The 18,085-nt window shown below is 40.9% G+C and overlaps 1 protein-coding gene across 2 annotated transcripts in view; it reads right to left on the reverse strand.

The window, feature by feature from the left end:
* Nucleotides 1–18,085, reverse strand: part of HDAC9 (histone deacetylase 9) — a 1,057,517-nt gene that overhangs the window by 50,652 nt on the left and 988,780 nt on the right. For both annotated transcript variants that reach the window (XM_073677842.1, XM_073677846.1), the window contains 2 exons: nt 13,396–13,527; nt 4,569–4,684 (listed from right to left, as the gene is read on the reverse strand). In XM_073677842.1, the coding sequence (XP_073533943.1) occupies nt 4,569–4,684; nt 13,396–13,527 (248 nt within the window). The remainder of the gene's footprint in view (nt 1–4,568; nt 4,685–13,395; nt 13,528–18,085) is intronic.

The following is an 18,085-nucleotide window of genomic DNA, read 5'->3' on the forward strand; positions in this document are numbered from 1 at the left end:
CCAGATTTCCTGCTACAGATTCTCAGTTCCACCTTCCATTATGACGACTAGCCAACTTCTTTGAGAAAAGTGCAATATAATTAGACATGAGTGAATCTGACGAAATTCGATTAGCTAGTTTGAAGTTTCACTCGAGTTCAGCCAAGAAATTTTGATTCAGGTCACATTTATTGAATGCAAATGGAGTTGCTGGTAAAAGCTGTTCTGAGGTCTCTAAAGGTCCCAAAGCATAATATATGGAGGAGTGAAAATATAAAAAATATTAGACCCACCTCTCCTCTCACATGGCCTGGAACTGTATGTCCCCGGCCAGTCTTCCACTGCCTTGCTCCTGTCTCCAGCTCCAGTCTTCTCTTCTATCCTCAGTCTTCTTCACTCTTAAGTGCCTCCAGTGCTCACTAGGCATTGTCCCATGCTGTAATGATGTCAAGTTGAGGCCTATCCAGCAGTGGAGGCTCCCAAGGCCATGTTCAGATGTTCAGTATTTGGTCTTTACATCAGTATTTGTAAACCAAAATTAGGAGTGGAACAATCAAAGGAAAAGTATAGAAACACATCACCTCTTCTTCATTTTTCAACCATACCTGGTTTTGGCTTACAAATATTGATGTAAAATACTGACCAAATACTGAACGTGTGAATGTGACCTAAGGATGAAGATGGAAGAAGAGATCGTAGTTGGAGGGAGGAGGCAAGCCAGTCAGCTGAGAACCAGGTGGGGAGCTATGGAACCAGAGCACGTGTGAGGCAAGGTGAGTTATAATTTGATTTTTTTCATTAATTATTGTTTTTTTTTACCCACTCCCAACCCTAAATTGAATCAAGCAAAATACAAAATCCCGCTCAGCCTAGGATAGTACTGTGTATAGCTGGTACGAGCTTATTTCTTCATCTGCCAGTAAATTACTTTAGTTCAAAAATCCAAACCACAGAAAGAATGTAATATAAAAAAAGTAGACAAAAGATTTGGATTTTTATCATGCAAGGCAGAACAATTTTTGGCTTCCTGCTGGCAGTAAAAATATAATGAATTTAATCTACTATAATGGAAAATTGAAAATGACACTCTCAGAGGCTCCATCACCCTCAAATGGGATGAATGAAAGCATTTCTTGATATCAAATGTGACTTTTAATGGATGTCCTGGAAGACGGTGAAATCTACAATACAGATCTATTGTGTACCTGGGGCAGTAAGACCTTCATTACTGAACGCTCGTTTCCTAATTGACTAATTGAGTAGTAATGATGTCTTCATTCTTCCACCTCACATTGACATCCCTGGTTTCTTATACAAAAGGGTTACAAGATAAAGCCACATGTTAGCTATCAGTGTAACATTATTTCTCTTCTGGCGTCCACAGGGGGCTACTAATCAGTGGACAGGGGTCAAACACCTGCCCTCAGGATCACAGTTCACAAACAATTAGTTTCTTATGAATGGGAAAGCTGGAAGTAGAAGTGTCTGAGGCTCTGGCTCTATGTCCTGCTGGTGACCTAAACTTTCCGCAGTATAAGCAATTTTTACTTATTTTTACTGGAAGCAAAGATTTTTTTTTAAGCAACAAAATGACTGGAATCAGATTTGTTCCAAAAGAATAATTTATCTATCTGAGTCTGATTTACTGTAACACTTACATTCTTTATTATTTATTGATTATTTCAATTGTAAAAAAATGAAAACTGAGCTAAAACGCATTATTCAGTAGATTAATCAGTATTATATGACGCATTTTTTAATGAAATGCAATTTTCATGTCACGTTCACATGTTCAGTATTTGGTCAGTATTTTACATCATTATTTGTAAGCCAAAATTAGGAGTGGAACAATCAGAGGAAAAGAATAATAAAATCACGTCACCACTTCTGTATTTTTCACCCACTCCTGACTTTGACTTACAAATACTGATGTAAAATACTGACCAAATACTGAATGTGTGAACATGGCCATATAGTATATTCACACATTCCTAAATCCTAATGAAATCGGTATCCCATGCATCACAGGTATCCAAAAAAAATAAAAATTAAAGTCTGTTGTTGAAATAAATGCATTGTCAATTATATTCTCTAGAATTGCTTAGGATCCACTCCATTCTCATATAGATCTGCTACAACCCAGCAGGAGATCAAGCTAGTCCGGGACAGCTGTCAATCATTACAACAGTGCACTGGTACCATGCCCGCGGTGACATGGCTGACATCCGAGCTTGTGCAGGGAGTAAAGGGAGGAGAAGAAGTCCCTCTACTCCTCTGTGCATGCAGGTCTGTGAATCCTGGCGCTGTGAGGGTGATATCAGAACAGTCTTGCAATGATTGACAGCAGTCGTGGGCTAATCCAGTACACGCACGCAGAGAGTATTAAATATCATTTTTAAACATACTGCATTAGCGTTTAGGGATGTACATGGATCATTAAAAAGAATATTATGAGTCTGATAAAGAGCTCCTAATTAGGCTTGAGTGAACCCGTGGAAGTTCATGTTCTGTGCCTGAACTGTACCTGAACTTGAACCAGAACCAAGCCCCATTGAAAAGAATGGGGACCCAAACTCTTGAGCTGGAAGATTCTCTTTCCCTTTCTTCCTCCGAAACACTGAACATTGCAACGGACTTCGGGAGAAGTCCATTTTCGGCAATTAGCACCAGACACTAACTGTCCGGTATGAACCCTGAAATCTTAAGTTCAGGTTCGCTGATCTCTACTCCTAATACTTTCTAGGGATAAATACTGCAGTCAGGCTTCCTTTAATAAAGTAATTTTACTTTGCTGTACATGTTTTTCACGGACCAGTAGACTTGTATTGGCCCTTTTCATCCGTCCTGCCGGAAAAAAACAGACGCATCTCCATGTGTTATGCACGGACACAAGGTCCTAGAAAAAACACGGACATGTGAAGAGCCACATAGATTATAATGGGTACATGTTTTATCTGTGAAAAAACGAATACAACACATGCGTGCAACACGGACGTCTGAATGAGGCCTTAGACACTTTTGTCTAACTTTACAAAAGTATAGGGCCGACTCCTCAAACAGTTTTCAACAGAATTCTTGGGTAAAATTTTCAAAATGTATCAAATTTTTTGCACAACTTGTAATCGTGTCCTGTAGTTGTTGGTACTGGACCGATCAGCCAACTTTATGAAAAGTGCGTTAAACTTAACCAAGAGGGGGCATGGCTGAGGACAGTCAAAAAATTCATCATAAGGTGGGGTAAATTGCATAAAAAATGTTTGACAACCCCTGACCGGATTTAATTTCTTGTGGTGGTGCACAAAAGGTAGAAGATGTGCCAAATTCATTAAGCAGCCCATGCCTCAGTGAATTTGGTGCATCTTACCACAGCGCACTCTTCATCATGACTGCCATATTAAAGCCCTGCCTTGACAAACCTTTCAAAAATCAGGCTTCTAAAGTTTGACTCCTTTGTTGATCTATAAAACAACAGGCAAGTGAAGTGCAGTGGATTCATATTTTGGGCATTACCTCCGGAAATTGCTTGGAGGCTTGAAGTTGTAATTTATGCCAAACTTTAATGCATTTACCTCCAAAGTTGAGGTGCCCACACAATAGTAAATCTGCCCTATTGTTCTTTACAGGTTGAGGAATACGCAGGCTGCCATTTTTTGCAGCAAACGCATCATTATAATGCTCCGCAGTGTTTTTAAATCTTTGTAAAAACCACCATGAATTGCACATGTTTTTCACAGTATATTTTATTGGCACATTTGTAACATGCTTTTTTTAAAGTCCTTCCTTTAATGAAAGCTATGAAAAAAAACAGAAAAATCACCATAAGCAGATCAAGTTGCCATTTAAAAAAACAAACCCGAAAATGATATTTTGGGGAGAATTTATCAAAACTGGCATTTTATACACCAGCTTTGAACAAAAGTCTGCAGAAGTCACATGCTACATATTTATTCTGCAGCAGCTTGGGCTGTCAATTTCTGTGTCAGAAACTCAAGTCTACCCCAACCATTCTTATTTCATTTACACCAATTTCTAGCGTAATAATATTTTTGTGCCAAAATGTCACGCTGTCGCATTCTAAGCCTCAACCCTTTCTATTTAAACCATTTCACCTTTCCGAGTGAGCCACACATAATAGATAAGAGGCCTTCTGTCCAGATTTTCTGCACAAGTTGAGCCACAATTTTGGCTTAGTAAATCTCCCCTATTTATGCAAAACCCTACATAAATGTGAACCAAATTTTTCCTACACAACATAATCCCTTTGCATGTTTCAAGCACTGGATCCATTCTATCTGCCTAAACCATTGCTGGAAAGACCTGGCTATGTGGTCCAGGAGTTTGATCTTTAAAATGTCCGTGATTGATGTCAGTACATGACGTTGGATTTCAGCACATATTGTCTACTAACCATATTTATGAAGTCATCCAGTTTATTTTTAGGATCATTTCTGAGATAGCTTTCACAATTTCTATACTGCAAATTGCTGCCAGTTACAAGTCATTTTGCGTATAGTAGTATATCATATGAAATGCAGATAGTTCTAATCAGTATTACAGTGTTAGGATGTTATGCAAGGAAGACGTCCTACCTCAGGGTGAGAGTTTGTGGGCAACACAGAGCTTTCGTTTTCCACACCCATGCTAACTGGACCATTATTTGGAGAACTGGGTCCTGATACTGGAGAGCTGCTGCTGACTGAGGACTCTAGAATACAATAAAACAGGCGTGATAAATGCACAGCTTATATTCTTAGAGAAACAACAGGTAAATAAATATGTATCATTGATCAAGTTGTGTAAAAAAATGTATAGTAGTGAATTCATAATGGTGTGGAAATGTAAGCTCAGACCTCACCAGGTTAGGGGTCAGTATATTCTGTAAATGCAATGTTGTAAGATTGGCCATTAAAGATTTTGACAAGGAGGCAACAAGTCTTCTGCACAATCCCCTGGCTCCCTCCACAGTGCCAAATAAAAAAAAACAGAAATCAATAACTACTTTTATAAGGACTGGTGCTGTCATTCTTTCTGGGCAGCTAGCACAATACATGCCACCAGCCAGGAGTCAACATAAAAGAGAGGATCCAATAAAGAACATCAAACTGGGGATCTCTACTGGTGGACTGTTCTGCTACACCCAACCTGGGGCAGAGTCCTGGTGACTTTGTATGCCTCCCACGAGGTCACAAGTTATCAGCAACCAACATAAAAGGTGATGAAGACAACTTTTCTTTTTCTAAGACCCTCCATCTGTATGTGTACAATATCAGGGGCTTAAAGGGAATCTGTCATGTGATTTTTTAGTAGGTTACTAACAGTATCCTGAAATAGGGATTGGCCAGCCCTTTCAGAATCTATAACATTTATTACAGTAGCTTCTCCGGTTTTATTGCTGTAAGTACCGGAGAAATCACAGCCGCGCGCCTGCCATCAAGCGTATGTAATTCCAAAATGAATATACACTGCTCCCCACACCCATAATCCCTCCCACCCCCTCTGTGCCGATGTCAGTGATAGTAAAAATCTCACCTCTATAGGTGTGCATATGTGGGGTATTCCTTTACTGTCATTTACTATTACCGACATTGGCACAGAGGGGGTGGACGGGATTATAGGTGTGGGGAGCAGTGCATACTCATTTTGGATTTACATACGCTTGACTGGCAGGCGCGTGGCTGTGAATTCTCCGGTGCTTACAGCAAACTAGAAAAGCTACAGCAATAAATGTTACAGATTCTGAAAGGGCTGCCAACGCATTATTTCAGGATACTATTAGTATCCTACTAAAAAATCACATGACAGATTCTCTTTAAGGAGATTCAGTATTGGCTTTTGTGGGTATCACCTAAAAGACCTGCATCACTGATACATACTAAGGTAATGTGTATGAGCCATGAGGCTGTACCTGTTAAAGATGTGTTAACAAAAAGAAAAATTATAATTTTCTATATGGCTATAGGTAACTCTTGTCTTGTTAGCCAAGTGGGAGCAATCTTCAACTCTTCTCTGTGGGGGCACCTTCTTGAGGATCAGGCTCCCTTAGCTGCTATGCCAAAATTTACGTACAGATTGCAAAAAGTAATAAATATAGATGTAGGAACAGAAACAAAAAAAAAACTGATTTGAAAAAAGGATATGTATCAGTATCTGGTTTTTAATATTAAAGTGGTGGTCTCATTATCTATCTTCAGGAGCGAACCACTCCCCAGACTCCTGGCTTCGTCTCTGCTGGGGAGTGGTGTGCAACTGATTGAATAATGGTTGGGACCGGAAGCATGGTTGCACTGCTGGCCTGAATTGTAAGCTCCCTGATGCTTCAAGTAGTGGCAGTTTTGCCCCTGCAATATCAGAGGCGCAGAGTGGCACTGAAACGGGCCGGATAGAGAGCTCACAGCACACTGCAACAATCCAGCAAGCTTCAGAGCAGTAATTACTAGCTATATAGAACAGGGTTTGTAAGCACTGCACTCCTCAACTAGGAAACAAGTCATCGCTAATAGATTGCAAGCAACAAAAGCAACAAGCAGTAAGCAATAAAATTAAAAATCCCTCCGTTTCTGAGAATGCAGAGGATTTTTAAAGGGAATCTGTCAGTAGATTTTTCCTACCTCATCTGCTAGCAGCCTGATGTAGGCAAAGTGACCCAGAATCCAACGATGAATTACTTGGATTACTGGATGTAGTAGTTATGACACAATCAGAGTTTTTAGATTTAGCAATGGAGCAGAGCTAAGAAAGCTGCCCCCGAACGAGAACCCAAGTGCCAGCTAGTCACAGCAATGTTAATCACCAGGTGATTAAACCTTCAGTGTAAATAAACAGCAGCACATAGCCTGACATCATTGAATTCTGTGTTTTCACCCCTACCCCATTCTGTCCTCAGATTACATAGCATAAACCTGTTGACAGATTGTTTTAACAATCACTTACCAATTTGAACCATTTCATATAATGGGAATATGGCTACGGCTACATGGAAACATTGACGTTGCAGTGACGCATTGCATCATCACATTCAGTGATTACCTTTAGTGTAGTACTGCGAGCTACAATGACTGTGACTAGCGGCACACATAGAAATCATGGGGCCCCATAGCAAAAGTTCTAATTGCCCCCCCCAAAAAATATATAAATATATATTCGGCGAGGACACGGAAAAGCATATCTCACAAAAGCAGCCCTTACAAAGTAATTCTCTCACTATTAAAGCTCCTACAGTAGATTCCCCTTTCATTGGACTCATAAAGTATGATGCTAATAAAAATGCCCCCAAAACACAGGATGATCCCCCATGGTGAATTCCCCCACAGTAAACAAACTCCACATGCACAGTATGATAACCCTACTGTACCTTTCTTGGCAAAGTATGGTGACCCCAACACAGCATGATGCCCCCCTCTGACCCCTACACAGCCCTCCACACAGTATGATGGCCCCAACATAACCCTCCACACAGTATGATTACCTTTACTAACACTCCAAACTGTTCAATGGACTAGTCCACCAAACAACAACACAGCTCTCCCCATAGCATGATAGACCCCACACAAACATTCACACTGTATAATTGTTCCTATACAGTATAATGGTCCCGTCTTAGCCCTGCAGACATTATAATGGCCCCCACATAGCCCTCCATAGAGTATAATGGCTACAACATAGCCCTCCAAATAGTATAATGGCCCCACATAGCATTTCAAATATTATAACAGCCCCACACATAGCACTTCAAATAGGATATTGGCCCCCCCACATAGCCCTTCATATAGTATAATGTCCTCCACATAGCCCTCCAAATACTGTAATATAATAGCCCCTACATTGCCCTCCATGTAGAATAATGGGCCCCACATAGTCCTCCACAGGGCCGGCGTCAGTACCCGGCGTACCCGGGCAAGTTCCAGGGCCCTGGACCATCAGGGGGGCCCACTTGCTGTCAGCGCCCTGGCCGCTTCCCTGGCACCTGTTCAGGACTGCCGGCGTTGCTTGATTGCTGGCACTTCACCAAACATGGCGGCGCGCTGTGCGGCTGTGTCTGGCAATAATGATACTGCAGGGGTGACACTGTGCCTTTAATTGTGCTTATGTGTCACCTCTGCCGCGTCATTACTAGCAGACACAGCCGCACAGCGCACAGCCATGTCTGAAGTTCGGGCAATCAAGCAGCACCAGAGATCCTGAATAGGTGCCGGGGAATTGGCCTGGGCCCCAACAGCGAGTAGGTCCCTCTGATGTTGCAGGGCAATGTCTGTGACATGCCGATGGCGCTGCACAGATGAGGGGGAGCAGCCCAGGCTCCAACAGCGAGTGGGCCCCTCTAATGTTGCAGGGCCACATCTGTGACATGTCGGTGGCCCTGCACAGATGAGGGGGAGCAGCCCAGGCCCCGATAGCGAGTGGGCTCCTCTGATGGTGCAGGGCCATATCTGTGACATGCCGGCGGTCCTGCACAGAAGAGGGGGAGAAGCCGGGGCCCCGACAGCGAGTGGGCCCCTCTGATGGTGCAGGGCCATTATGTCTGTGACACCCCGGTGGCCCTGCACTGCCGTATGGCAGAGGAGCTGCAGGACAGGACACAGGACCGGGGACAGGTGAGCGAGGTTTCCCCAATCCCCCAATCAAGCAGCACCAGAGATCCTGAATAGGTGCCGGGGAATTGGCCTGGGCCCCGACAGCGAGTGGGCCCCTCTGATGTTGCACGGCAATGTCTGTGACATGCCGGCGGTGCTGCACAGATGAGGGGGAGCAGCCCAGGCTCCAACAGCGAGTGGGCCCCTCTGATGGAGCAGGGCCATGTCTGTGACATGTCAGTGGCCCTGCACAGATGAGGGGGAGAAGCCCAGGCCCCGATAGCGAGTGGGCCCCTCTGATGGTGCAGGGCCATATCTGTGACATGTCGGCGGTCCTGCACAGAAGAAGGGGAGCAGCCGGGGCCCCGACAGCGAGTGGGCCCCTCTGATGATGCAGGGCCATTATGTCTGTGACACGCCGGTGGCCCTGCACTGCCATATGGCAGAGGAGCTGCTGGACAGGACACAGGACCGGGGACAGGTGAGCGAGGCTTCCCCAATCCCCATATTAAAAATATTTCTAATGTGTGTGTGTGTGTGTGCCTGCATGTATGATGTAAATATCTGTGTATATCAGTGTGTATGACTGTGTATATATATTTATGACTATTTTATATGTGTTTTTAAGAATTTGTGTTTAAATATGTACGAATCTGTTTATGTTTGTGTATGTGCATGTCTGCATATTGTATGTGTGCATATCTGTGTACCATGTGCATGTGCGCATGTCTGTGTACTGCGTTTGTGTGTGCGCATGTCTGCGTACTGTGTGTGTGTGCATGTTTGCGTACTGTGTGTATGAGCGTGCATGTCTGCGTACTGTGTGTGTGTGCATGTCTGTGTATCGTGTATGTGTGCATGTCTGTGTACTGTGTGTGTGTGCATGTCTGCGTACTGTGTGTGCTGTCTGCGTACTGTGTGTGCGTGCATGTCTGCGTACTGTGTGTGCATGTCTGTGTACCGTGCGTGTGTGCACATGTCTGCTTACCGTGTGTGCATGCATGTCTGCGTACTGTGTCTGCATACCGTGTGCGTGTGCGTGCGTCTGCGTGCATGTTTGCATATGTGAAGGATGAGGGGGCAGCCTGGGCCCTGTGTTGTATACCTATATTTCTCTGCCGTATCTGTGTATCATGAATGGTGGTATGTGTTAAAGGGGCCCATTGAGACTCTTTCGCACAGGGCCCACGAAAACCTGGAGCCGGCCCTTGTCCTCCATGTATTATAATGGGCCCCTTTTAGTTCTCCATGTATTATAATAGGTCCCACATAACTCTCCATGTAATATAATTGGACCCACATAGTTCTCCATGTAGTATAATGGCCCCCATTGCTTTTCAAACAGTATAATGGGTCCCACATTGTGCTCCATAGAGTATAATGGGCCTCACATTGTGCTCCATACAGAATAATGGGCCCCACATTGTTCTCCATACAGTATAATGGCACAACAATGTTCTCATTGATTAAAAAAGAAACAAAGAAGCGCCGCTACTCCGATCTCTTCAGCGTGTTATCTGAAGCGCCGCACAAGTCAACGCAGCGGGCGCCATGTTGTGACATCATTACGCCCGCTGCACTGAGATGTCAGATGCAGAGGGAGAATGATGGAGGAGGAAGCAGACGGCTGCCTCTTTCATCAATGCTTTCAACTGTATCGGCATTCAGGTACGTGGGATGATGGGTGGGGAAGGCCCCCCAACTCACGGGCCCCATAGAAGCTGTATGGCCTTCCGCCATTGGCTGTGACACACAGTTGCAAATGTTTCCAAATGTGTTGGATTTTCTTTCCCTGGTCACAGACAATTTACTTGCATTAGACTTTAATACAAGTCACACCCAATTTGGCTGTTTTATTTACAGCTAAATCACAGCTCTAATGTAGTTGCAATAAAGTTACACTAATATTATTAGATGTGCGATTAAAATAAATACAGGGGATACTTTGGAAACCTTTCAGGAGTGACCCGATACCATTGTTATGTCTCATCTGAAGCTGTATTTTAATCGCATTTTCTAAAAAAAACTTTTTAGGTGTTCAACAAATGGCATAATAATTGCACTGCACATTTTGCATTGATGCACTTCTCAAACACAGAGTTTGCAGTAAGGCCACGGCCCCACTATCAGTATTTGGTCAGTATTTGGTCAGTCTTTTTTCTCAGGAGTGGGAGCCAAAACCAGGTGAGGAACAATCAGAGAAAAGGTATAATAGAAACAAGTCACCAATTCTGCATTTATCACCCACTCCTGAGAAAAAATACTGACCGAATACTGACCAAATACTGATAATGGGGCCGTGGCCTAACACCTACGTCCTGGTGCCTGACACTCCCAAGGGAATCTCAGCCATATATGACAATACATAGGTATTATAAATATCACATGGTAGATGGGGTTCTTTTACAGATTTTACACTGGGGCCCAGGAGCTGGAAGTTAGGTCTCTGACCTTCCCATACCATATATTCATAATAAAATGTGCTGAATAAGTGTCATACTATTTCATTGACAAGCTACATTTGGAACTACGAGATCCTGCTACTAGGACAGCCATGGTCAGGTCATGGTTTATTTTTACTTCCAGCTACTACAGATGTGTCCTTTCTTACCTTTTTTGACTCTATAAGTCTTGAGATGAGTGTTGCAAGATGACCAACTTTGAAAAAAAAACTTTGCCATTACTCTGTCATCCATTTTGAGTCATTTTTGTTTTCCAAAGCTGATGATTTCATGCTTTTAATCTCAAGATATCTTGAGTCTAGTACAAAGGTAAGGAAGGACACATCTGTAGTTCATGATGACAAACATTAACTACTGCACGTTCTCAAAGTAACCAAATTATAAGACAAAAAAAAAGCTTATTGAATAAATAGCTCTTCATAAAAAATATACAGCCTGGACACATGAGGAATGTACCTTTTTATATGAACTCATTTACATACTCAAACTATTAATAAAATAGATGAATGCGGCGGACCATCTGGAATATCTGCGGCACAACAGCTTGTGGTCAGTCTGGTGCACAGAACTGTTCACATATGGTGACCAGACGGTAGAAGAAAAAAAACATGGGAACCAGTAGTTTCATGCTTGACTGACTTTTCCTTACTACTGGGAGTTGAGTGTCATGTTGATTTTGTATAGTTGTAGTTCTTGATAGATAGAGGACATTAGTGTACCTAGATACGGAAGCCTTTCATATTGTGTTTAATTACTGGGAATTCACCCACAAAAATCAGATTTTTCACAGCTTAAAATGGTTACACAAAATACAGATGTAGCAAACACTATCTGTATGGATGGAGTACTACTCTGCTCCAATATCAGTCATGGCGCCTTTGTAATTTGGACGGTTTGCCCACGCCTTATACGCACTGATAGTATGAAGTTTAGAAATGCTACATCTGGTCGTAGATTTTGCACTGGTGGTTTGAAAAAAGAAGGAAAAGGGCTTTTTCTTTTTACATTGTAATATTCTTTCACTGTGACCTTCAATGTATGAATTAATCAGAGTTCAGGGAACATAACTTATTTTTTTTGCTGGATCTTTCTATCAAAATAAGGACATATTTTCAGATTAAGGAAAACTAATGGGTTTCCCAGTAAAACAGAGAAAATGGGAACAATTTTTGAATGTGTTTTTCTTACAAGAATGAGGCCATTTGGGTTGTTCTTGTGTCACCAAATATAAACAAAGTCGATCCCCAGAGGTCATGATAACATGCTATCAATCTAGTGTGGAGGCTGCCACTGTTCTACTCCCATCTATGTCAATACATAAATAAAAAGTCCATCCTGCTACGATATAAACAATTCAGGCCCTACAGCATGGCTTTTTCTACTCTGACCCCACTAGTCAGAACATGGCGATATCTGTGAAAATATATTAAAGGGGTTTTTTAGGAAATGTGTTGTTGTACAATAGTTAATGAGTGTGATGTTTCATGATTCTTGAAGAATAAAATAGATTGATTTTTTTTTTCTACAGATTAGATTAAATATAACACACCATACCTGCCACTTCAAATATCCTTTTCTTATATGAACCTGTGACATTTCCATGTTTTCATCTCAATCAAGGGCTACTTCTTCTTTCTGCTAATTTTTATTTTAATCGAGACCAAACCTTCAGGTTGTGATCTGTGGCTTGATAACCCTGATGAAGCTTTGGCGAAACGTGTGTTGGATGTGTTTCAAGGGTGGGTATATGTATATGATGGTACATGGCTTTTAATTTTTTATACACTATATGTTGTACATTTTTGTATAATTTTCATATTACGTTACGCTACCATGCTTTGATGATACTCCCTGTGCATATATGGTGAGAAAACTTATGTGGCGATTAGCCTTCATTAATATACTATGTCTTTGCTTCATATGTATTTAGGTTACCATTTTTGATGCTTACTACAGCATTCAGTTAAAGCAACATGATAACATACATATGGTTTCAATATTTAGGAACAGTTGACTTGATCCTTTAGTCATTTATAGCTAATGATGACAGCTCATATGCCATAAGTAACCATTATGTTTCTTCTGTACCCCCACTATCACAATCAGTGATTACCCACCCCTGTATATGTAACTTTCCAAGCCTGTTATGTCTATGGTCTCCTTTTTATGTTTGTATTTATTCTATATACTTAATTCAACTAAAGTAATTTGTTTTTATCTAAGTCTGACATTTTTTCTCTCTCTTTTTTCCTGTATCTATTTTTGCCTTTAAGACATACTATAGTGCTGACAGTTGCCTTATAGGATCACTTTAATGATCCTTGAATAATAAAATAGATTGATGATTTTTTTATACACATTGGATTATATATCACACACCATACCTGCCACTTCAAATATCCTCTTCTTATATGAACCTGTTACATTTCCATCTTTTCTTCTCAATAAAGGGCTACTTCTTCTTTCTGCTACTTTTTGTTTTAATCGGGACCGAACCTTCAGGTTGGGTTCTGAGGCTGAAATGAAAATATTACAAAATATAAATGAATCAAATTAACAAATGATGCTACACAATTTAGACATCTGTCAACCCTGAATGGAAATGTGTCATCTGCTATTTTTGTCTTTCTAATAAAAAGATATTTCTAGTTACCCTAAACTTTTATGTATATCGGCCTTTTTCATTTGATAAAGAGGACAAATATGCAAAAAAAAAAATGTTCAAGCAGTACAAAAATAGGTGTAGCTATAGGGACATTGCTATGAAAATATCAATGCTGACATATGTATCAAAATGGAAACGACCATGAGCTACTATTGAATATCACAAATTATGTTGAGTACAGCACAAGATGGAGAAAAAACAAGTGATATGGGACAATGCTATGATGGTGGTGCCATCATGTGATAAGCAGGAGAAATACATCTATTTCTGAAAAGACCCACTCCATCCAAATGCTTTAATGGTGTTTTAGTTGACCATCAAACTCATCAAATTTTATATTACTGGAGGATCTCATCAATGATTTGGCTGGTTGAGTCTCGTCCTTCTGCTGTTCCTACCAACAGCTGTCCTTCAGACAACCAGACATGGACGATCCAATGCTGTGCTATTGGTTAGCTCTATGTCTCTTTGACTATAGCGGTGTATACAGAACTTCTATCAACTCTGAAGAGACCCTTATTTGAGGTTTGATACTTCTATTCATTGTTGCCTTTTGTTGACAAGAAACAGACACTAGTAGAGCCACAAAAGTCAGCTCACTATGGAGATAAAAAGAGGGAAAAGGTAATAGTTAAATTGTAGTAGAAGAACCCAACGCAATGTTGCAAGAGCTATCGTTGTTGGGTGCCAGGATAAAACCAGACAGTCAACAATGTTACGGCATTGATCAAACATCTTCGTTAGGTCATTAAATTCAGTCAATTATATCTGACTTGATGAAGTCACTGGATCGGTGACCAAAAGGTGTCTTAGCCAGTATTGAATATTTAGAAAGTACTTTTTTATGTATGACTTTCTCCACAAATTCAACAGCAGTAATGCCTGAACCATAAAACAGGTTTCTTTTCAATACTGCAGTTTGGGATTGGCACTTCAGAACCTACGACCAAGAAAAATGATCCTTTTGATACTATTATTTTAAGGCACTATATAGAATTGTGTCGATTGCATTAGTTTCATGTTTCATTTAGAAGTTTTCTTTATTTTATGGCTTTCTCATAGAGAACATAGAAGCACTCGACTGAACGAGTGATCTTGTGTATGGAAGAACCGGCTGAGATGGCAGCTGCCGAACCATCTTTTGGCGCCCAACAGTCAAATAATGTGTATGATGGACCTTAATAAGTATGTACTAATGTTTATCACTGGGATATTTGTCATTGTCTTTAAGTGAACCTCATCACCCTGCAATACTGTTATCATTGAAAGGGAATTTCTATTCACAATGTACAGAAATAAATTGATAGATATGAATTCTGTGAACAATGTGTCCTCGCTTATACCATACAAATGACCTCCATAATATGTAGCATGGAATATTTACAAGTAAACAAGTGTCCCCTTTTCTCAAAGGAAATCAATGCATTCTCTTAATGTTTTCGTAAGATCAGTTTCATAGATTTCCATACCAGTGACTGCCTAATGTGAGATATAGTCCCTGAGCTCAGAAGAAAAAGCTGCTCAGTATTCACCAGAGGGATGTTGAACTTATGTGTCAATGTGTTTCATGCCCAGTGGCACTGATTGCCTTCCTATTTTTACCATACACTTTTCACTCTGCATTTCAATCACATCAGCAGTAGGATTTTTTTTTAGAAGTTCATGTCTCTGAATTTGTCTGCCTGCTGAGAAGGTAACCTTGCATAACATAAATTATTGAAATGAAAACATTTCAATCAGGAAATGAAAGAGAAGAAACACATAAATATTCCGGAGACTTTTTTTTTTCTAAAATTAATGGAATAATTAGTGAAAGAAAAAAGAAAAAAAAAAACAAAATCAGAAAAGAAGAAATTAATATTTGCTGACTCCAAAATTGCAAATCTGGATAGTTAAATGCAGCTATATATATTTCTGGATGCTGAGTTACAATCTATATATAAGAACTGCATCATATTTGTAATTTATGATTTTATTCATTTTTTTTTTACATATGAGGCACAAAACCACCATCTCATTGATGGACTGGACAGTTGATTCAAATATTGCACCAGGTTCAGTAGGAGCCATAGCAATGATCACATTAAGCCTCCTATGGTACTAGTGTTTGCCACTAGGGACAGAGTGGCCTGATATTTGCTTTAACCCCTTTATGCCCTATGACGTATAGGTATGTCATAGGTCGCCTCCCCCCTTGATGCGGGCTCCAGCGCTGAGCCCGCATCTTTTCAGGTACATGACAGCTGATTTGATCAGCTGACATGTGCCCCTAACAGCTGCGAGTGGGATCGCGATCCACCCATGGCTGTTAACATGTTAAATGCCACTGTCAATCTCTGAAAGCAGCATTTAACTCGCACTTACCGGAAGCGCTTCATAAGACCCACCCATCGGCGCCCCACGATCATGTGACTGGGGTTGGCATGACAGCCAGGGGTCTGCAGAAGACGCCCCTCCTCTGTCACTGCAGATCTCCTATGGACGCCAGCCCTTGGCTGAAGCTCTGCTATATGTAGCACAAGCGATCAAATGATCCTAAGGAAACTATTGAAGCCAGTGAAAAGTATACAAAATATGTTTTAAAAATTAATAAAAAATATAAAAGTTCAAATCACCCCCTTGTGCCCCATAAAAAAAAAAAAACAATAAAAAAATACACGTTTGGTATCGCTGAGTTTAGAAATGACTGAGCTATCAAAATATAAAAAGAATTAACCTGATCGGTAAATGACGTAACAAGAAAAAAATTAAAACGCCAGAATTACATTATTTTGTCGCCACCACATTGCAATAAAATGCAATAAGGGGCGATCAAAATATTGTATGTACCCCCAAATGGTATCAGCAAAAACATCAGCTCGGCGCGCAAAAAATAACCCGGCCCCAGGTCCCGAAAAATGGAGACGCTTTTTTTCTTTTTTCTTTATAAGCTTTGGAATTCTTTTTCACCACTTAAGTAAAAAAGAGTCTATACATGTTTGGTATTGGTGAACTTATAAAATGACCTGGAGAATCATAATAGTAGGTCAATGTTAGCATTTAGTAAACATGATAAATAAAAAAAAACAAAAACAATTGTAGAATTGCACTTTTTTACCTATTTTACTATTTTACTGCGCTTGGAATTTTTTCCCGTTTTCCACTACACTATATGGTAAAATCAATGCTGTCGTTCAAAAGTAAAACCTGTCCTGCAAAAAAACAAGCCCCCACATTATGGCTCTGAGAAGAAGGGGCGCAAAAGACAAAAACGCAAAAATAGAAAATCCCAAGATCGTGAAGGGGTTAATCTTCATCTCCTTTTCCTGTGGGCTCAAGTATGTTCTTACCAATATAATTAGGCTATGCAGCTTTTTGGAACTCAAAGAGCTAGGATAGCAAGAAACTATGCAGGACTATTCTCTCTAGGAAACCTGTATTGTTATCAATCAAGGGGGAAAGAAATTGGCCCAAAAATTACCATACACCAGGTATTTTTGCCCAGGGAGCCTTGCACCCTCATCAGGGCCCATTTTGATTTATATTCATTGTGGGTCACCCCCTGGGTCCATTGAGTGCAATTGAACATGACTGGCCCCCTTTTCTGCCAATGTCATCTGCTCGGGCAGAGTTGGGCAGCCCCCATATACATGGGCAGCTGGAAATTGCCCAAATTGACGATTCATGCTGACAATTACCTATTGTGCATTGGAGCCTGTATTCCTTATTTCTGTTTTTCTGCATAGTAAACATATCTTATTGGTTGAGATACATTTTTTAAGTTATGGGATAACCAATGTTGAGGACCAAGGATTACTATGTTCTGACAGGTGAGCCCCATGTTCTGAAAGATCATAGAATCCTAGAATGTTAGAGTTGGAAGGGACCTCCAGGGTCATAGTGTCCAACCCCCTGTTTGAGAAGCCCCTGCTTGAGATTGAGAAGCCTTATAATAAAGTCTCAAAGTCTTTATGAGAAAACACTGTCCATGGCCGGCATTGGTGGTGGACAATATAATGGATGTAACAACTGGACCTTTATGTCACCTTGAGCCATAAATAGGTCACCATGGGGTTCTATGATGAGCCATATTGCGCCCATATAAAACCCATCATACTGACTGTATCACTGGTTTACCACCCGGAGGCCGATTTTCCTGACTTTGTACAGTTTCTTGCAGGTGCAGAATAGACTAGACTTTAGTGCACCTGATCTGAAGCATCCTTTGCAGCTCACATCCTGACATGTGTTATTCCTTATGCTAAAGCGTGCACATGTTTTTCCAATGAAAACTTCTATCTCAGTCTTCCTTTTTATTTGCTGTGTACATATCTACTGAAATTAGTATCCCCCGCAGCAGCCCATGGTCAATTAGTTACAATGAAAACCTGCTGTTGCTAGAGACGTTTTTCCCTTGATGAATTTAAATA

The sequence above is a fragment of the Phyllobates terribilis genome, unplaced genomic scaffold (genome assembly GCF_046119375.1).
Source record: "Phyllobates terribilis strain yellow unplaced genomic scaffold, ASM4611937v1 Scaffold_4__5_contigs__length_816908805, whole genome shotgun sequence".
Lineage (NCBI taxonomy): Eukaryota > Metazoa > Chordata > Amphibia > Anura > Dendrobatidae > Phyllobates > Phyllobates terribilis.